The 22,028-nt window shown below is 46.1% G+C and overlaps 1 protein-coding gene across 5 annotated transcripts in view; it reads left to right on the forward strand.

Annotated features, from left to right (window-relative positions):
- WBP1L (WW domain binding protein 1 like) overlaps nucleotides 1–22,028 on the forward strand; it is a 59,899-nt gene that overhangs the window by 33,917 nt on the left and 3,954 nt on the right. For all 5 annotated transcript variants that reach the window (XM_082630393.1, XM_082630395.1, XM_082630396.1 and 2 more), the window contains 2 exons: nucleotides 12,296–12,398; nucleotides 20,748–20,909. In XM_082630393.1, coding sequence (XP_082486519.1) covers nucleotides 12,296–12,398; nucleotides 20,748–20,909 — 265 coding nt within the window. The remainder of the gene's footprint in view (nucleotides 1–12,295; nucleotides 12,399–20,747; nucleotides 20,910–22,028) is intronic.

A 22,028-nucleotide genomic window follows, 5' to 3' on the forward strand; every position in this document is an offset into this window, starting at 1 on the left:
CCATTTTTAATGTAACCCTTTGTTGAGGTAGAAGCAAATGGTTTCCTTGAACAGCGTGGAACTTTTTACTGGCAATAAATCTCTGGTACTAGTCTCTAGACAGGCAAGCACACAAGACAAGTCCTGTTATTATTTCTTTTGCTCCCAACAAAAGCCTGCTGCAGTGGGATGGAACTGCTGAGAAAAAAACGAGGTTAAATTTAGAACTTTGCTTAAAGTGAGGAAGGTCTCTGAGACACCCCACGTGTTCTTCACCGTCCAGTGAAACTATGGTGAATCTCTTTTAAAGCACAACAGCAGCAACTTAACCTGTACCTTCAATATTTCAGATCCCTTTGAAAACTGTACCTCTTTCTAGGCAAAGAAGTGATTATTTTATTTGATCAAGAGCCATTTTCAGGATATAACAAAGACTTTGATGAGCTGGAACCCAGTCATAGAAAGAATACTGAACCAAAAGTCAGAAGACCAGGGTTTTGACAGTCCTGATTCTGTCATCTACAGCCTTAGGCTAAGTGTCAGTTTCTTATCCGTAAGATGAGGGTGGTAGCACTTCTGATCTCTTGTAGGGTGCTGGCTGGCAGGCTCAAATGTGAGGCTGGCTGTTGAAGTTTGAAAAGCTTGAGAGTCATATATAAATAAATAAATTTATAATAAATGTATTATATAAACTGATTAGATATATGTGTGTGTTGTGTATATACCATCATTGCTCCAAATTATGACCCTGAGGCTTTGCCACATTATAAATTGTTAAAAAAAAAAAAAAAGAATGAATTCTGTTGATTAGACTATACTTATTAATTAAGGCACAGAATGAACCTGAATGTTTCAGGAAGGTTTTCTGCAACAAGAACTGAGACATAAACTTTTTTTTTTAACCTAACAGTTTAGTAATTACAGAGTTCCTCAAAGGCAAAGTCCATATCTTATCTGTCATTTTTGTGCCTGTCAGCATCTATCATGAAAGTTAGGATAACCCCTAAGCATCCTGTTCTTTCCACTAAAATTCGGGCTTTAGATCCAGAAAACGTGTTCCAGCTGGGTAATCACTCTGAACCTCAGTTTCCTGGTTTCCTGTAAAAAGAGAGGAATACATAACATGGGTAAAAATGCCTAGCCAAATGCTCGATAAACACAGGCACTGGGCAGAACTTGGTTCTCTGTCGCATTTCCTGAGTGTTGTGGCCGTAGGTTTTCCTGATTTGCTAGAGGTATTCTCCTCATCCAGTGAAGAGGGGCCCTCCTTTTTGTCTAGGTACCTATTTTATATGGCGTGTGTAAGATGTTGCTGGAGCCTCGGTGTAGAGAGTTCAGATGTCTGTCATTTATATTTGGCCCTCTGCAGTAGGCCTTAACCTCAGGATGAGGGGATGAACAGAGTATTACTGAACTTGAGAGCCGGAGGAGCTAATCAGATGCCCACAGGGGCCAGGCAGTGACACATCTGAGTCAAGCAGATGGGGTTACTGGCCAGGAGGGATTTCAGGGAGGCTGCGGTGGAGCCAGAGCACATACGCGTCTGTGGCCCTGCCTAATAGGGCCCCGAGGGAATGTGGGCCCTGGATTTTCAGAAGCTGGAAATCTGAATTTCTCTGTGAATCCTTCTCACTTTAAGATGTCGACAGTTAATTCCATTTTTTTAAAAAGTTGTAAAAAATTTTTTAAAAAGGTACCGTGTGGGCATAGAACTCATGAGTGGGCCCATTGTGGCCCACGGGCCAGCAGTTTGCAATCCCTGCCCTCAAGCAGGAGGATCAGTGATAAAGCTAACGCAAAGGGAGGGACTTGCCCTCATGACCAACTGTGGAGACAAAATAGCAGAATTGCCCTCCTGCTCTGCTCGAGTGCCACCTGCTCTGTTGCATGCTACTGCTATTTTATATCCCTTGGCTCCCTGCACCATCCCTTGCTGAAGATGCCATACTTCTCAGTGCATTTATTCTGTGGCAGAAGAAGTCAGTGATGAGGGATTGCTGCGGTACCTCAAGGTAGAACTGTTTTTCCTTGTAAGTGTCCAGGGGTGAAAGAGTGGCAGGTTAACCCAATGTCCTGATCCGCTGCAGCCAGCCAGGTCCCGCAGGCCTGCATGCACTGGGACGTCGACAAGTAGCCTTTAATAAAACCATGGGATATGTTGCAACTTCCGATCTTTGCTCTGGGATTTTCCTACCACGATCAAGTGGCTTTTTCTGAGTTTGTTACTCAGGTTCCTAATAGCAACACAGGAAATGGGTTTTAATTTCTTTGCCGGCGGCTCTGTTTGGGGGCTATTTAATGAGGATCCAGTTGCAGTGAAGCTTTGGCTGTAGCAGTACTGGTATGGATAGGAGCGTATATAACTAACGTGTCACATTTTTTAAAATTTAAGTTTATGATCTGTTATTTGTATTTTTTTATGGAATGAGGCAGAGAGAGTATAAATAATTTTATGTGCCTTGATTCTAAGTGGCAGTTCTTGAGGGTAACTGTTGGGATGTGTTCAAGATGATAGAAATAGAATATAAGACTATTCCACTTCTGGAGGGCAAGAACTGTGTATATTGTATATTTTTTAACATCTTTATTGGAGTATAATTGCTTTACAATGGTATGTTAGTTTCTGCTTTATAACAAAGTGAATCAACTATACGTATACATATATCCCCATATCGCCTCCCTTTTGCATCTCCCTCCCATCCTCCCTATATTGTATGTTTGTTATAAATCTAGGGCAGTGGTTCTCAAATTTGAATATATGTGAGCATAACCAGGGGAGTATGTATTAAATTGCAATTCTTCAGTCTCTGCCCCCAGAGGTTCTCAATCTACATTCTTTTTTTTTTTTTGAGGTACGCAGGCCTCTCACTGTTGTGGCCTCTCCCGTTGTGGATGGAGCACAGGCTCCGGACGCGCAGGCTTAGCGGCCATGGCTCACGGGCCTAGCCGCTCTGCGGCATGTGGGATCTTCCCGGACCAGGGCACAAACCTGTGTTCCCTGCATGGGCAGGTGGACTCTCAACCACTGCGCCACCAGGGAAGCCCTCAATCTACATTCTTAACAAATACCCCAGGTGATTTGGGGCCTATGGACCATACTTTGGGAAATGCATCTCTGTTTTGTTGCCTTTGTTGTCTAAATGTGTTCATTGCCACTTGAAGGCAAATTCACTCATTTGTGAGATGCCCTGATTTGTTCTGATTCACTATGTTGCTCTTCCTCGGATTCTTAGATAGTGTCAGTCTTCTGGAGTCCCCAGAGAGAATTGTTCCAGGGGACCCTCACAGGTTGAAGTAAAGGGACCAAGTCCCTCCTATAGCAGGGGTCCCAGGGACTCCCCTTCAGCAGCAACACTGCAGCCAAATCTTGAAGCAGCAGCTCCCCCCATTGGTTCTAGGCTTTTCTCAAGTGTGTCACTAGTTCCAGGTTTTGGCTTTACCCTTTAAAGTACTTTGCAGCTAGAGGATGGGAGACTGGGTGCTCCTGAGCCCAGGGAGCTGGAGCCTAGAGCCCTTAAGGGGTAAAGTACACTATCAAATCTGAGGGGTGAGGCTGAATCTTACCAGACTGGATTTATTGGCTTGGTTAGGGGAACATGCTGAGGCTATTTGTCCTTTTGGAAAATTATTGAACTCAACAAAACAGCATAAAAATTCTTCCTAGTATCTGATTGCATACAAAGCAGAGTCTTGGTTCACTTCTTAGCAGGGGCTTGCCCTTTATCAGAAAGGAAGAAACTGGGCTCCTTTAGCTAGTAAAGCTTAAAGGAGTATTTGTCATGTGTAGTATATACTGGGAGGGATGCAAAAGTAGAATGTGACAATCCCTACCATCAAAGAAAGGGAGATTAGAATAACACTTAGGAAACAATGGGCCAGGACTCCTGTGGAATCATCCCTCTGCCTCAGTTTACTTTCCTTCATCCCCAACTCTTCTGTAATGTCCTCCCACATTTCAAGATGTGTACCCTTGGGACTTCCATGGCATTCCAGTGATCAGGACTCCGTGCTTCCACTGCAGGGGGTATGGGTTCGATCCCTGGTTGGGGAACTAAGATCTTGCATACCACCCAGTGCGCCCCCCCAAAATGTGCACCCTTGAACAATTATACTTACTTCCTGCAACTCTTCAAATCGCCTTAAAACCGTTAGTAGGGGAAAAGTGACTTTAACTTTCTTATTGTAAAAACAGAGGTAAATCCACAAAACTTTTAAGAGTGTATTTTATGACCACCTACAAATCATTTTCTAAGGGTCTGGACCTGAAAGTGTTGCATTTTCAGAATTTAAAGATTCTGTCTAGGATAGAACAAACATAGCTGATTCTGAGTTAAAGTTGCTTGCATGTTGTACAAGGCATATGAGGTATGGCCTCTTTCTGAATTCTCAGTTCTTCCTCTCACATTATTCTTTCTTAGATTCACTGTACTCAGCCACACTAGCCTTCTTTCTTTTCCTAGAGCACACCAGGTTCATTCCTGCATTGGTGTCTTTGCATACACTTGACATTCCCTCTGCCTGGAACACTGTTCCCACAAGTCCGCTGTCTCCTTCTCATCATTCAGGGCACAACTCAGACATCACCTTCTCACGGAGGCCTTTCCTGACTGCCCCATGTAAAGCCCTTTGTCCTATTATCCTGTTTTATTATCCTTGTGAAGCTTATTACTATGTTAAATTCTAATTTCACTTGTTAATTTTCAGTCTTCACCCACTGGGGTGTATTTAAGATCTTTTTGTCTTTGTTGTTCTCCAGTTTCAAACAGTGTGCCCAGGTGTGAGTTTATTACTGTCTGAAAATTCCCTATCTTTAATCAGTTCTGGAAATTTTTCAGTTATCTCTTTAAATATTTTTTTTATTAGTTTTTGCTTTATAACAAAGTGAATCAGTCATACATATACATCTGTTCCCACATCCCTTCCCTCATGCATCTCCCTCCCTCCCACCCTCCCCATTCTCTTTAAATATTGACTCCCCTCCATTTTCCTCTTTCCTTCTTGAGCTTCTTATTTCTCATTTTCCATTTTTATGTTTTAATTGGTAGAAGCTAGTTGCTGGGTGATTTTCTCAGATCTGCTTTCCAGTTCACTAATTCTCTCTTTAACATAGTCTAATCTCTGTGTAACCCACCTGTTGAGTTTTTAATTTTAATAACTATTTTTTCTACAAGTTTTATTTTTTCCTGAAATCCATTTGGTCACTGTCTCTTTTTTAGTATGTTCTTTTCTCATGTTTTTCTTTTTGGCTTTAATCATTTGAAACATGTATATGTATTACAGTTTATCTGATCATTCTATTAAGGTTTTTTGGAGAGTCTTATCCACCTATCTGTTGAATTTCCCACATCTTGTTTGTGATGGATTATTTTTACATAAGTTTTTATATTTTGTGTGAGCTCATCTTCAACAGAGCTTTATCTGTGGGCATCTTTCATGCCCTGATTGAGGGTAGGTCTCTTTAGAGTTTTTCATTTCTTCTACCAGTTGTCCTATTCTGGGACTACATATTATTATTATTTTTTTTGGCTGCATTGTGTCTTCATTGCTGCTCATAGCCTTTCTCTAGTTGTGGCGAGTGGGGGCTACTCAGCTACTCTGTTGTGGTGGGCTTGCTTCTCATTGCAGTGGCTTCTGTTGTTGCGGAACACAGGCTCTAGGCACACGGGCTTCAGTAGTTGTGGCATGAGGGCTCAGTAGTTGTGGCTCACGGGCTCTAGAGTGCAAGCTCAGTAGTTGTGGCGCACCAGATTAGTTGCTCTGTGGCATGTGGGAATCTTCCCAGACCAGGGATTGAACCCATGTCCCCTGCACTGGCAGGAGGATTCTGAACCACTGCACCGCCAGGGAAGTCCTGGGATTACTTTTTGTGTTAAAATTTTGGCTTGGGGATTCTAAGACTATGAAGCAGCACAATTCAGATCTCAAATTAGCTTGCGGAAAAGCCGATGGTTACAGATTATTAGAAGAGATACTTTTTCCCTCCCAATACAGACCTTTCTTATTGTCACTGTGTGCCAAAGGGCTAATTTTTTTCTAGTCTGCTCTGTCTCTTTGAGGGTCTTCACCTTATATTGGGACTCAGTTCCAATTCCCTGTTTTAGGTGGACCCAAGAAAACGAACAGCCCTTCTTTCCACGGCAACTGGGAAGGCCAGATCTCATTTAACACTGAAGTTTCTAGTTCCCCACCCCCAACATTTTTGGCCCGAGGGCTCTTCCTTGCTTTATTGCAAGCTCAGCTGTGTAACTAAAAGAATATATATATTTGTATATATAAATTCTTTATTGAATTTGTTATAATATTGTTTCTGTTTTACGTTTTGGTTTTTTGGCCGCGAGGCATGTTGGATCTTAGCTCCCTGACCAGGGATCGAATCCGCACCCCCTGCATTAGAAGGCAAAGTCTTTTTTTTTTTTTTTTAAGGAAGATGTTGGGGGTAGGAGTTTATTAATTTATTAATTAATTTATTTATTTTTGCTGTGTTGGGTCTTCGTTTCTGTGCGAGGGCTTTCTCTAGTTGTGGCAAGTGGGGGCCACTCTTCATTGCGGTGCACAGGCCTCTCACTATCGCGGCCTGTCTTGTTGCGGAGCACGGGCTCCAGACGCGCAGGCTCAGTAGTTGTGGCTCACGGGCCCAGTTGCTCCGCGGCATGTGGGATCCTCCCAGACCAGGGCTCGAACCCGTGTCCCCTGCATTAGCAGGCAGATTCTCAACCACTGCGCCACCAGGGAAGCCCAGAAGGCGAAGTCTTAACCACTGGACCGCCAGGGGAGTCCCAAAAGAATATTATTATATTTTTAAAGTTACGTACCCAGCTACATTGCTAGAAGCAGGATCTTTTCCTCTAGAATCTCTTGCTCGATGTGGTAGCTGTAGCATCCAACACAGTGCCTGGCACGTGGGGAAAGGGTATCAATACATATTTGCAATTTGATTTGTAGAAATGGATGTTTCCATTAGGAACCATTCCTTTCCCCTGTAGAGAAGGCCAGAGATGGTGCTCCAAACTCATTCATATCCAGCAGCCAAGAGATTTAGCATCTGTGCTTTAACATCCTGTGAAGGATTTCAATTTTCCTATTTTTCACTTTTAAACTTTAAAACTTCAGTGCTTTCCTAAGGGCATGAAGGTGCTGTTGCCAGTTGCTAGCAGGGTTTTCCAGCCCCATAAATTGGCAAATTAAAACCATGCCCAGGGAACCATTACCGCCCAGTGTCTCTTTTTATGCTGGCACTTTGAAAGTTCTTACACTGATTAAATTGACCTTTACAGTGGCTCAGTAAGAATAGCAACTCTAAGACACTGAAGCTCTTAAGGAAAATGATGTTAGTCCCATAGTTTATGCTGCCGCCAAAGAGATGAGGTAACTTTTTGCGTATGTGCAGAAGGCCTACTATTCATCCTCTTCCACTGTAAATAGTGTTCTTTCCAGGGCAGTGTTGGTCTTGCTTCCTGCTTCTTCACACCTGTGCTTTTTGTTTGGTGACCATATGTGCCCCGTTTCTTGGAGCTGGTCACTGCGGTACCAGAGCTGAAGGCACACGTTTAACAAATGAGGATCTTGATGGTCATCATCACAGTCATTCTGAGGTGAAAGACCTCAGCGTAAGAGCATGTGTTATTCACCCAAAGTTTCTTTATGGCAGGTCTACGTTTCTAGCACATTTGGGCCAGGAGTTTGTGCAAATGAAAACATTGCCTGGGAAAAAGTATCTTTAAAATGCAAATCTCATCTTGTCCCTGCTTACCTAACTTCCTTACCTATTTGTTCAACCATTTCCTAGCTAAAGGGCTTTGCTTGTACCATTTCCTTTTCCTGGAATGTTCTTCCCACCCCTCTTGCCTAGTTACTAACTTTCTAACCATCCTGGCAATCTCAGTTCAAGCTTACCCTCCTCACAGCTATCTGGACCTCCTTGTCTAGTTCCTAGTTCTTAATTATTGTAAGTTTTCACCAAATCACGTATTTTTCCTTCCTACAGTTTTTTTTTTTCTTTTTGCGGTATGCGGGCCTCTCACTGCTGTGGCCTCTCCCGCTGCGGAGCACAGGCTCCGGACGCGCAGGCCCAGCGGCCATGGCTCACGGGCCCAGCCGCTCCGCGGCATATGGGATCCTCCCAGACCGGGGCACGAACCCGTATCCCCTGCATCGGCAGGCGGACTCCCAACCACTGCGCCACCAGGGAGGCCCCTTCCTACAGTTTTATTTGTATGATTACCTTATCATCTTTCATTAGACTTTAAGCTCCATGAGGGTAAAGAGCATGACTGCTTTGGCCTTTTATGTGCCCGTTGTGTTCCCCACCACTAGTTCAGTGCTGGTGCGGGGTAGGTACTCAGTAAATGTTGAAGGAAGGAGTGAAGGCCCTGTGTTCCCCAATGGGACAAACACCATTCTGCTTTTCAGAAAATCAGTATGTGAAAATAATGACCTTTCAAACAAAGAAGAGAGGAAGCCCAAGCATGTTGCCCCTCCTCACTGCCAAGTAGAAGATGTCCCCAAAGTCGAAGAGCTCCACAAGGGCAGGGCCCTTATCTTTTCCCTCAAAGACGAAATGTTGATTTTGTTTGGTTTGGGGCTTTTAAGTGGATTTATTTAAGCATCTGAAGTGTAAAAAGCAAGTGAAGAAGTATAACTTAAACCAGGGAGGCTGTAGCTTAATAGTTAAAAGCTCAGGCTCTGGAGTCAGGTGAATTAGATTGGACTGCTTCCTAGCTGTGTGGCCTCCAGCAAGTGACTTAGCGTCTGTTGACCTCAATTCTCTTATACTACCCTCTTCATAGTGGTGCTTTCAAGTTTAGATGAAGGAAGAGTTGTAAGGCATTTAGAACAGTGCCTGGCACATAGCAGGTACTCAGTATACACTAGCCGTATTATTCACCCCAGCTCATTCTGCCTTCACGGAGGCTGCATAGCCATTGTTTCATTGAGCAAACCTTTGTGTGCCAAGCACTGTGCTCATTCTTGGAGTTGGGGAGGGGGATTGAGGAGACAGAGCTCCTGCCCATAGGGAGGGCACGATGTATCGCTCGTTCACTCTCGAGAAGCGGGGGTGAGGTGGGCTATTAACTTCCCACTCTTCAAGACTTGGCCTGAACAACATAATATGTGTGTAGTGCTTGGAGATGCTTGGAAGAAAAGCAAAGGGTGCTCATAAAGAGTGCTGAGGGGCCTCCCTGGTGGCGCAGTGGTTGAGAGTCCGCCTGCCGATGCAGGGGATACGGGTTCGTGCCCCGGTCTGGGAGGATCCCATATGCCGCGGAGCGGCTGGGCCCGTGAGCCATGGCCGCTGGGCCTGCGCGTCCGGAGCCTGTGCTCCGCAACGGGAGAGGCCACAACAGTGAGAGGCCCGCATACAGCAAAAAGAAAAAAAAAAAAAAAAAAAAAAGAGTGCTGAGAATTTTTCATATTTGAACTTTCCATTGCATTCTCTCTGGTTCCTTTTTCTATTCTTCAGGTGTCTGGAGCAGCCCACATTGCCAGTGAACTTTACTCTTCTGAGAAATAGTTCTAAGTGAATGCAGAGTGCTGTTTATTGAATGGTCTCTCATGCCCAGCAATAATGGCTCATAGAATAACGTTGATATTGAGAGCTCAGAGAAGTTAAGTCATTTACCCAAGTGACACTGTAATAAGCATAGTGTGAGAACTGGACTTTGAACCCAGATCTGACTGAATCTTTACCATTTGTATCTTGAACTGCCTGGAGATCCTTGAAAGTCCTCTGGGTGACTTCCTCATACAGGGAAGGTTGGAAGAGCACCAAGCAACATTTGCACACCTCTGTTCTTTGCTTTGACTGAGAGGAGGCATGGGTTACAGGAGCTCTTGCATTGGCTCGAGGCTGCTGTCAAAGGGAATGGGAGGTGGTTAGGCTAATAAACCCTTTGGGTTTAAGGAGACGTGAGTGAGCATCTTAACCAGCTCTAGGGCCATTGAGTAACTTGTCCAGAGTGCCGTTCCTCTGTAATGGCAGAGCTAGGGCCAAACACAAGGCTTCTGGATTTTCCTTTCATACCAGAAGGTCTCTTTCTCTGGAGGAGCTCATGACACCCACATCTCGCTACCTTCTTAATCCTTCATGTCTTCCTTGCTAAAGGTCCATGAACCCACATCTTGTCTTCTTTAACTGCCTACCTGCTTTCCCTCCTTCTGCAGCAGAAAATGACAGTTCCCATAACCAAGATCATCTCAGGCAACTTGGGGACTCTATTTGGGGGGAGGAAAGCAAGGGATGAGATACACTGGGTAAAAAGTATTTGAGGAACGGAGTTAAATGATGCTGCTACAGTCTGCTGTCCCTGGGAAAGAGTGGGGTTCTGTTTACACTGGGCTTCCTGCCTCGGGGGATGGGAGAGCCAAGAGAAAAGCTGACACCAGTAGGTCATGAGGAGGCCACTTGTTTAGATTTCAGACACGTTCCATTTCATGCCTCACGGAGGACCAGTTGGCCCGCCCTGTGTTCCGAGCCTGGACCTCATCTGGTGAATTTTCTTGAGGCAGAAGTGTCCCTGGATTCTTTCATGTGTCAGGGTGTAGGCAGCACGGCCTCTTTTAGAAACTATGTGGACAGTTTGAACTGTGCTCTTGTGAGCCAGGCCAGAAGAATGGCATTTCAGGGCCCGGTAAACTTGGGAGAAACTTTTTGATGTCCTTGGGAAAGCAGTGTTTTGCTCTGAAGTCAAGAGGGAGAGGGTGTGTTCTAGCAAAAGCAACGAACACAGATCTGCTTTCTCCACATGCATCAGGCCTCAGAGGAGACATCCCACTGGACAGCCACCTGCTAGGTGTGCCATTTTACTTATGGTGGACACAGGAAGGCAAAGATAGGAAGAACTCTGTTTGCAATACTATTGTGAAACCCTCATTGTCAGAGTCGACAAATGCCTTTCCCATGTTTCCTTCTTCCTAAACCCCTTTATACCAGGGTGTAAGACTCTTAAAGCCCAGGAAACACCTGAGGATGTGGTGGAAATACTCACTGAGCCAGGGATCTGGGTTGTAGCCGTGCCTTTTCTTTTGTCCTCGTGGCTTCAGGTGCCCAGCCTCTAGCCCTGTAGACAGTCGCTGGAGTGCTTTGTTTGTACCCTTGGCCAAACAGACAGCGTAGTATAAAGCAAGACCCAGAGAACAGGAACCGACCCTGTGACTTGAGTTTCCACTGGCAGACGTCCGCCCGGATGTACACTGTGGGCAGGGTCAGCCTGAGTAGCAGCACATATAATACTGTGGTTTTAGTTTCTTTGCTGAGCAGGGTTTTTTCCCTTCCTAGCTCTGTGCCTCTTGAGGTTAGGGACAATTTCTTATTCATCGTTGTATCCCTCGTACCCAACCCAGTGCTTGGCACAAAGACCGTGTCCAGTCACTGCATGTGTTACTTCTTTAGAACAAAGAAATGTTGAAAGCCAGATCTTCTAGGTCTCATCAAATGCATTGTGACCCAGAGGACGTTTGAGGCTGAAGTTTAGGTCAGCTGGTGGGGTATTTCATATCTTAACTACGAAACATAAAAAAAACCTTTCCACCTCCATCTCCATCCACCAGTGCTGTGAATAGAATTTGGCAAAATGCTAGATGGTTACTCAGCGGTGCCCTTTCTGTAGCTGTCCCTGACAAGGGACAGTGTGAATCCTAGGTCCAGTCAAGATTATTAAGAGATCATTTGGTAAGCAAAAAATGATCTAGCAAATTGAAATTGGACTAGGTCACCTGAGCAAGCCACCCCTTTTCTTAAGATTGAAAGAATTTTAGTAGCAAGATTTTTAGCCTTCTTTTGAATCACACTGTAATTAACCTTGGAGATACGTGTTTTGAAGGGAAGATGGACTGACTGACCAGGTGCCAATCCTAGAACACGTGCTGCCTTCATCATTCTGGGAACTTTCACAGAGAACACGGATTTATTTAAAATATACAGCCTATCACAGGAGGATCACCACCTTCTTACTGGCTGAGTTTAGGACCAGAACGTGGAGTGTTTCTGCTTAGATACAAAGAAAGCAAGGAGAACTCTGCTCTTTACCAGCCGGCTTTGTGTACTGAATCCTCTTCCCCCTTTAATAAAGCATATTATTTTTCTTAAATCTGCTGCTGTTGTGTGGTTCTTTCTTTCTTTCTCTCTCGCTCTCTCCCTCCCTCCCTCTCTCTCTCTCTTTCTTTCTTTCTCTCTCTCTCTTTCTTGTCTTTCAATACACATTGGTCCAAACCGTTTTGGTGGAAGGTGGGCAGGCGATCAGTAAGAGGAGGATGAGAAGAAAAGTAGTGTTTAAAAGCTGTAATGTAATACGCGACAGTGTTTTTTTCTTTCTTTCAGGATAAGGAAACCTGCGTGGGTACCAACAATCAAAGCTACACCTGTGACACGGGACACTGCTGTGGACAGTCTCAGTGCTGCAACTACTACTACGAACTCTGGTGTAAGTCCTCGCCTGGGGATGTCTTGGCATCCCAGGGTCTCAGTTTCTGCCTCTGCCCATCGGGAAACCATAGGCTGATCGGCCCTTTTCTTATTCTCTTGGTGGCAGTGTTGGTGAGCAGAATCTGCTTCCAGGTTCTAGAAGCGATCTCTCTGTAGAGGAGGAGAGGTCTGGTGCTCTTCGGACACCACGCGCTAAAGACCGGAGAACATGGTCCTGAGCCTTCTTAAGAAGCCGTGGCTAGCAGGTCTGCCGCAGGATCTCCTGAATGGGGTTCTCTTTGATGCCCTCTCCAGGGTGTGCCGAGCAGTGACAACAACTTCCGTCCTCTCATGGGCCAGCCCGTGTGCCTAGGCTCGCCATCTTTGCCAAGAGAGGTTTGCAGCAGCCAAGCTGCTGTGAATGCTGGGCTGCTCTCTGTGGATGGCTGTAATGCCATTTTCTTGTACGAAGCACCAGGGCTTCCAGAATTCCCCAGAGATCATCAAGGAGCTGCCTCTGTTTCTGAGGGTCCCTCTCAAAGGGATAATCTTTTCCTAGGTCCTTGCCGACAGAGCCCTCCTGGAGAGAAGGAGTCTGGAGGTTCAGCCCCTTTTCTTCCTTCCCCAGATCACAAACTGAAGTGTCTAGAGGCTTCTCCAGTCTACCTAACCTGTTTACTGTCAGCTCAGTGCCATGTGGAGACAGTCCTCATCTTGTCACTGCTTGGTGGCAGCCAGGACTGCTTGCACCCCTTCCAGAGTTGCACGAGGGTGGTGACATTGCCGTGGCCTTCAGGGAGTGACCCAGGCTTGGAGAGTTCACTAAAGCCCTTTGTACTCTAATCTTCTTGGAACTCAGACGAAACACTGTAGGATGCTGGACAAAGAAGGGGAGGATGGGAGGGTCCTAAGGGCAGAGAGTTGCCAGGTGACCAGCATGCAGTGGTTCTCATAACTGTCTGTTGCTAGAGGAAACGGTAGGCTGTTTCCCCAGAGAATTCTAAGCCCCCCATCACTCCCTCCATTTGGAAACAAACTTTGTGCTTGCTGGTCAACCATGCCCTTACCATCACCACCATCTCTTCCCTTTTTCCCCTTCTCCTTTCTGATCTCCCCATTCCCCCCACATCAGTGATATGGTCAGAAAGCAGCTAGAAGGGCTATTGTTTGAAATGCAAAGGAAATAGACTCTTGGCTGGGAAGCCTCTCCCTCTGAATGCAAATGGATCTTGTAGCCAGTGGGAGTGGGTCCTACAAACAGGACCTCTCCTCACTCTTGTCCTTCCCTTTTGAGGATGGGCTCAGGGGTGGTTAAGGGCAGACTCCTCCCCAAGGAGAGAACAGGGTTCAAGATGTCCCCACCAGTCCTGCAAGTATTATGTAAGCAGCAGCAAAGGCAGGCCTGGAGTTGTTGGTGCTATTTTAGAAGGGGTGGGGCTGAGGAACTCACTAGAGAAACACAAAGTGCCAGGCAGGTGGACAGTCTGTGTTTAAATGTTTCAAAATGCAGATAACCACAGGGCTCAAATTCTCCCTCCCACCCCTTGTTAAAACAAAAGTTGAAGCTGGGCTGCCAAAAAGCCACAGAGCTGCAGCTTGTTTTTCTGGGGCCTGGCCCAGGCGGCATCAGTTGCGGAAAGAATGGAGTTAGTTGCTCATGGCCCCCATCTCAGATTGACAGAGCCTCCTGGGCTGTTGGCAGAGCAGACTCAGTAGCCACCAGAATTGGGTCACCAAAGCCAGGGCTGGGGGTGGGGCGGCTGGGACAGGGAGACCCAGGTGGCAGGGTGGCAGGCAGTCTGGGAACCAGGCACTTCCTCCCGAGGGCCTGAAGAAAGCCAGGGGAAGAGCTGCACAGTGGCTCATCACCTCTCCAGTTGTGGTCAGCCGGGGAAAGGAGAAGGCCAGACGGAGACCAGAGTCTGGACGGGGAGGAAAGACTCACTCCTGTACAAGTTGGCCCATGCTTTCCAAGCTCTGGGGGGACGGAGACTGTAAAAGCCAAACTTCCTCTTGTCTGTGCCAAGAAATGGCTTTTTGGTCAGAAGATGCCCAGTGAGTGTTCCGCCCCTCTCGGAATTCTTTGGTTTTCCTTCTTCTTAGGGGCCTGGCCTCGGCCTGATGTGTAGAGGAGGGAGGCTGAGCGTAGGAATGAGCCCTTTCAGTTCTCATCAGAACTGTGCTTTTTGCGCTTTGAACCCTGTTCCCTCTAATTGCCTCTGAACTTTGCCTGAAATGTGAAAGTAATGGGCTTTGCATTATTCTTTTTGTCTCTTTCCTTTGGAAGGAAAAAATCTCAGCCAGGAAATCCTTGGCAGGGTTTTTGTCAAAGTACCTCTTTAACCGTAGTTGCCTACAGGGAAGGCCTCACGGAAAAACAAATGCCATTTCTGCCAACCCTCATACCACTACTTAGCTGAATTTTCCTATGTGCTGAGGACTGTCTCACACACACACATACACACACAGAGCCCACTTTACACAGACACACAAGCACACACAGACCTTAAGCTTCAGCCAGCGCCCTTACTCCTGTGTCTTTTCAGTCTCATGTAACGTTAAGCCAGGGGTCATTCCTGGGTCTGCATCAGTCCGGAAGTGAGGGTCCTGTTTACCACTGCCGTGGCTGAGGCTATAAGAACCTGGCCATTATTATTATTATCATCCCATGCATTTTCATGGCACTTGTACTTTCAGTCATCATTCAGTCATCTATTCAGCAAACTCTTATTCCAGTGGTTTCAGACTTTGGCAAGCATCTACATTTCCTGGAGGGCTTATTAAAGCACGGATTTCTGGGCCCCAATCCCAGAGTTTTTGATTCAATAGGTCTGAGGTGGACCTGAGAATTTGCAATTCTAACAAGTTCCTACTGGATGCTGTGGCCTCTTCTGTGTTAGAGCGTGTGGGGAGACAGAATCCTTGCCATCAAGAAGGGAGTCTCTGAGCAGAGAGAGGAGATAAGACAATGTGCCTCACTAGTAATGCAAAGTAGAGAGTGGAGTGTACGTGCCAGGACTGCGATGTATGTGCCAGGAGAGTTTGCTTTAGCTGGACAGGATTCAGGCAGGCTGCATGGGGGAGGTGGCATTTGAGGTAAGCCTTAAAGGGTGGATAGAATTTAAGCACATGGAGAAGGGTAGAATGACTTCCCAGGCCGAGGAATACCAAACACCATAGGTCAAGGTGTCATGGGAAAGAAGAGAGCATGCATCTCATTAACCTTTCCCCTGTGGCCATGGGGCTGGGCTGCGGGGCTCGCCCTGGGGAGATGAGGGTGCTGACGTGCATAGAACTCTGCTGTGTGCCTGGCACTCATTAAGGTCTTCACACACGTCAGCTCAGCCTGCCCCAAATACAACCGTGCCAGGTACGCATATCCCGTTTCTCAGGACCAGGGGCGTTAAGTAGCCGGTCAGTTGGTCGCAGCTGAGTAGTGGGGTCAGTGTGCCTCACACAAAGCTACCCCCTTCCTGAACTCCTCAGTGCCAGGCTGGAAGGGTGGTGGGCGCAGGTCGTGAAAGGTCTCGAATGTGCATGCTTGAGTACTCTGCATACAGATATTAACTCGGTTATCCTCACAATGACCAAGTAGGCAGAAACCATTATTCTCCCCATTTTACAGATGAGGGAAGTAAAGACAAAATGATCAAGGTCACAAAGCTAGGAAATGAAACTTGTCCAGTCTTTCCGATGAAGTTGCAAGTCCTCTAAAGTCTTCATTTCCCAAATTCAGTCCTTTCTCCACAGCGGCCATGTCAGGAGCTCCTGCTAAGAGCTATCAGGGGCCAGGGAGGTCACCCACCATCCTGTGGGGTAGAAGGAGAGCTAGTTGACAGTATACTTTGGCTTCCTAATGAGGAATTTCCTGCCAGTTGGGGAGTGGTGTTTTCCCAAGTTTATAGTGAGCTCTGGGGCACATGACTCAGTTCCTACATTGGACTGTGATTGTTTTTAAAAACATGTTTTCCACTTTGCTTAACATGACAAACGCGTCCCACCATGAGGTCACAGCTTTCAAAGGTCAGTGGGGAATGTAATCGGTGGGTAGGTGTGTGTTTGGGGAGGGGGGCATGCTTCTGTCTTTCTCTGTGTGGCTCTTTCAGTAGGTTTTCCTTTTTAGAACTTTCCTCCTTGTTTGTGAAATCTAATGAAAAGATCAAAAGTTTGTACAACTCCATAGGTACTAGTCTGGACGGTCCCCCTTTTAAAGCTGATGGGACGCGGCTTTGACTAGAATAGCTGTCAGTAGCATCCGTTTTGTGAGGGTCAAACCAAGAATGCCTTCTGTCTTCCCACATTAACTCCATCAAGTTGGACCAGTCCTTAGGGGTCTTTCCTGGACCTGTACTAATGCCTCATTACCCCACTAGGCCCCTTCTGCTCCCAAGTTAGTTTTCTCCTAGTTTTGATCCACACTATCACTTTGTGATACTATATTAGAAATGGAAAACTCAGTTCGAGATTTTATGTCACGTCATATAAGTGGTATGTGGTAGGGAGGGTTTTTCTACCCATGATACCACATGAACAGAAGCAGCTGATGGAATTTCAGTAAACATGTGAGTTTTCTGGTGCTGTTCAATATAACTGGGGTAACTCTGCCAAGAGCATGCCTTCCACTTGTCTCATTTCTTCCCCCAGCCTCCTCCTACCCTGCCTCAGTTTTCCTTAAAAAAAAAAAAAAAAAAAAAAAAAGACCTCTTTTTCTATTATATTTCAGTTCAATAGAACTCAGGCTTTTTCTGGAATAAGGATTCTCTTAAGAATCTGATGAACATTTTAAATCCTTTCCCCCAGAAAAACCTATAAAGATACTGCATCAGTCAGGATAGGCGAGAGGTTATGCTCAGTAATAAACAAGTCCAAACTCCTAGTGGCCCTAAAATAGCAGGTTTATTACTCACACTATATGTCCATCACAGGTTGGATGAGAGCTTTGTTCCTACTTCTTTATCCCCTGGGGCCAGACTGGCCCTGAAGTCACTATCTGGAATGTTACGGCTTGCCATGGCAGAAGGGAGACTAACAGAGGGTCTCACATCAGCAAGAAATGTTCTGGCCTCTAAGTGACATCTGTCACTTCCAGTCTCAATTTATTAGTTAGAAGCTGCCCCAAAGTGTCACAATCATAAGGGCGCCAGGAAGTTCAAGCCTACCCACATGCCAGGAAGGGGGAGAACCAGAAATATTTGGCCAACATAAAAACCAGTGCCGGAGATTTTTCTTATTAAAAGCCTATTATAGGGTTTCCCTGGTGGTGCAGTGGTTGAGAATCCACCTGCCAATGCAGGGAACATGGGTTTGAGCCCTGGTCTGGGAAGATCCCACATGCTGCAGAGCAGCTAAGCCCGAGCGCCACAGCTACTGAGCCTGTGCTCTAGAGCCCACGAGCCACAACTACTGAGCCCATGTGCCACAGCTACTGAAGCCCGCACGCCTAGAGACTGTGCCCCACAGCAACAGAGGCCACCAAAATGAGAAGCCCACGCACCGCAGCGAAGAGTAGCCCCTGCTTGCTGCAACTAAAAAGAAAGCCCACACGCAGCAGCGAAGACCCAACGCAGCAAAAAATAAATAAATAACTTTATTTTTTTTAAGCCCGTCATAATATAGCTGAGAGGTTTTGCCTTAGATCATATATATTGCAGCATTAAGGTTAAAAGTTAATTTACCTTTAGGTAAGAATCAATTGAAAAAATGACTTGGGAGGTAAAAAATTGTAGAGTTTGGTGCTGATTATCTCGTGGGAGAATGTACTTTGAAAATTATAAAGTAACACAGAAGTATAAAGGATTGTGAGATGATGCTGGGTAGTATAAAAAAGTGGTTAGCCCAGAATCTTTTAGACTTGACTCTAAAATACGCTTGGAGCCAGGCTCTTCAGCAGAATGCATTGTGCTTATTTGTGCCACTTCCTTCGGGTGTGACCCCACCCCAGGAGGCTGGGAGCTGAACAGATCATAGGGGCTGGAGGAGATGTTACAGGACCGCAGCGGGAAGCCAGTTCACTCCCAGAGCTCCTTTCTGGCCTCAAAACCATTCCCTGAGAGCTCCTCTTACAGTGTCCAGTCTCCAGTTGGCGAGCATTGGAAGGAGAGAAGTGCAAGTTAAGCAAATGTCAGCAGCGACTCCGGGAAGGACCACAAGGGAGACTTCTGACTTCAACTTACATTTATGCACTGTGGTTAGGAATGGGGTTTTTCTGTCTGCTGATGGGAAATGGGGAAGAGATTCTCTGCCCATTGTCCTCCTACCTGCTCTCCCATTGCTAGACCTCAGCAGAAGGTTCAGTTGAACACCGACATGTGCTGAAAACACAAAGGTGTTACACAGTGGTGTTGCCAGCCTGCCAGGGCTGGAAGGCTGTACTGCTATCCTGCCTTACCCCAGAGGGGTGGCTCTGTGGGGAGATTCAGCCCAGACACCCCTGGGGGACAGAAGGAAACACCCGGGGTGTTGCTAGAGGCCACACCCTAAATGTCAGTGGGATCTTTGAGAATATTGTGTTCTGGTACAAACAGGAAAAAAAATCGGGTTTATTCCTTTACAAATCTGTTTGCTGGGAGAGGGAAGCCTTTTTTTTTTTTTTTTTTTTTAATGAAATGAACTCATTCTGACAAGAGATGTAGAAATACTTAACACATTCTAAACACAAATTTATAATTACAAAGCAGACAATAAAAAATATACATAACGTTTGTAATGGGAAAAACTTGAAGTTCTTCAGGAATAGAGAACAAATGAAAAATAATATAATCTATTCTCGTTTAATAAAAACTCACCTTAAAATTATTCCTCAGATTATTTTTTTATTGAGAAAAAATATTCTTTTTATTTCAAAGAAGTACTTGTTCATCTTATCAGCAATAAGCAAAAAACAAAGCTGGTACCAGAAAATCTACTGTCCTATTGTCCAGGAATAACCTCATGACTAACTTCCTGATCATCCCTCTGGACATTTATATATACTTTTTTCTTAAGCAAAAATTGGGGTCATATTTTATGCTGTTTCATAATCTTTTTTTTTCATTTAATATTAGAAACATCTTTATATGTCAAATATAGTATTCTGGGAATAATTTTTTAATGATTCATATCATTTCATTGTATGAAGACATTCCCAGAGGAATTTTAAAACCTATTCAGAAATATGTTAATTTTTTTTAAGCCAGCAAAAATAAAATTAGTCACAGATATTTTTAAGTTTTAACTTACTTTGTTTCCAGTTTTATAAGTTGAAAGAAGAAAAATAATTGGGAGAAGAAAATTAAAATTTCTTCTCATAATCCCACGACTTAAAATGTCACTATTTTTTCCTTCCAGTCTTTTTTCCCTCTCTATCTCTCTCTATATTTTTTAAAGCAAAATTGCTCATTCATTAAAAAACAAAATTAGAAGCCTTTTCTGTACACGTGTGAAGATTGAAGAGGGAGTCTTATACTGGAGTTTGCCAGGGTTCTCTGAGTATGATCCAAGAGCACACAGTGGGAAATGAGAAGAAACAATCTGCCTGGGGAAGAGGGCGGTAGGCTTCTCCCCTGCTCCTTTACCCTTCTCTGGAGCCAGGAGGAAGAAAGGGAGGCCGCTGATGGTCCCGAGTCTAATGCAGCAGCAGGCCAAAGCGAGGTGGGTGGGAGTGGATTGTTTGTGATGGTGGGAGATGGAATTGTACCAGATTGTGACAAGAGCAGAGGAAGTTGTTTACACTCTCCAGGGAAGAAATGGGCCTGAGGAAATTAGAATTTTTCCACCTCTAACTTCAGTGACTCTTGTATGACGGAGGCGACATGGTAGAGAAAAAAATTTTATCAGGTAGCCCCTCCGAGGCCCCCGGCAACCACTCATCTGCTGAGATGTGGGGATTCTGAGGGGCTCTTCACTCTAGGTGGGGAGCCTGGGAGCCGTCCTTGTGGGCCTGAGCAGGGCTGGAGTGGGGAGGTGGGCACCAAGAGAGGCTGAAGCATTTTCTCAGGGATCTCTTAAGATAGGAAGGGCACATTGTCCTAAAAGGTAAGCATACTTAAATGCCCCCCAAACCTAAAATATGGGAGGACCAGCAGTGCTGCACAGATGCCTTGGCATTCTTCCCTTCCCCCAGGAGCCCTGGAGGCGCCCCGGAGTGAGTGACCTCTTTTACGGTCACCATTCTTACACTTCTGCCCTCTTCCGCCCCACGTGTCTTTCACTCTGGTACCAACATGAAAATTGATCACAGGTTCTAAATGTACCTTCACCAGGCAAGGGCCAACAGTGCCAGCTTCGACCAGGCGTTCAGTGTCCCTGGGCCTCCTCGTGCCGAGAGCAGCCCCTCCAGCTGGCATTCATGGTGTGCCCACGCCTCTCTGTCTCGCCTCCCTGCCCCCAGGGTTCTGGCTCGTGTGGACCATCATCATCATCCTGAGCTGCTGCTGCGTGTGCCACCACCGCCGAGCCAAGCACCGCCTTCAGGCCCAACAGCGGCAACATGAAATCAACCTGATCGCCTACCGGGAAGCCCACAATTACTCAGCGCTGCCATTTTATTTCAGTACGTACACCAAACCCCACCCTCGGGGCCCAGGACCCATAGACTGTGGGCACAGGGGGTTGGCCTCCTTGTCCCGCACAGAGCAGGGTCTCACAAGTGTGGGAACAAGGGGATGCGCACCTTTAGCACCGAGGAGCCAGTGCTGTGGGTGCAGCCCCTGGCAGCCACTGGGCCATTCCAGTCCACACCAGCGGGGTTCTATCTACATCTCTGCTCCTTTAGTTTAGGCAGATTTTTTTAGGCAGGCGGCTGTATGATGTATGATGTGAATGAATTGAGATTTAGAGGTCAGTGGCCTGAAATCTGCCCGTTTTGCTTCCTGCCATGTGATACGCTTGAGCAGAGGCTGCTACAAAAGGGGCAGCGGTGGGGGGTAGTAGCATTGGGACTTCCTGAGAACCAAGAAACTCGGTGACTCACTGAAGGGCACACTCACCTGACTTCCCTGGGGTTCCTTTTTTTTTCTTTTCCATGCTGTGGCATCTTAGTTTCCTGACCAGGGATTGAACCCGGGCTCTTGTCAGTGAGAACGCCAAGTCCTAACCACTGGACCACCAGGGAAGCCCCTCCCTGGGGTTCCTTACACTGATCTCTCGAGTGGTCGGTGGAGGCCCGGAAGTGCAGCCTGTCCAAAGCCATTCTGCTGTGTGTTCTACAGACTAAAGTAGTCATAAATTTGGAATTCCACACCTAGAAGAGTTAAGTGCTTAGCACAGTACCTGGCATATAGTAAGTGCTCAATAAATGCTAGCAATTACTGTTATAATTAGATCATCTGTGCCTCAAAGCAAAAGGTAACTCCCCTGGCATGTTCTTAACAAGCCTTGATGACAGGCCCCTCACCCTTTACTGGTAAGTCACCCGCTCTTGACGCGAATCAGGATGAGGTTTGGTGTGTATTTCCAGACCACCTCCTGCCACGCTAGGGTGAGAGGCAACACAGTTTTCCAGCCTCCCAGAAAAAGGCTCTCTTCATGATACACATCTGGAAACTCTTAACTTAGGGTCCCTGACCCTGAGGCCTATGGGATGCAGATGGAGGACACCGTCTGAGCTAGAAATATGAGACTTGCGTGCATGTGGAAAACAGGTCCCTTGCAGGCAGAGCTCTCTTGGCCA

This window comes from Mesoplodon mirus (assembly GCF_964341445.2).
Source record: "Mesoplodon mirus genome assembly, chromosome: 2".
NCBI classification, from domain to species: Eukaryota; Metazoa; Chordata; class Mammalia; order Artiodactyla; family Ziphiidae; genus Mesoplodon; species Mesoplodon mirus.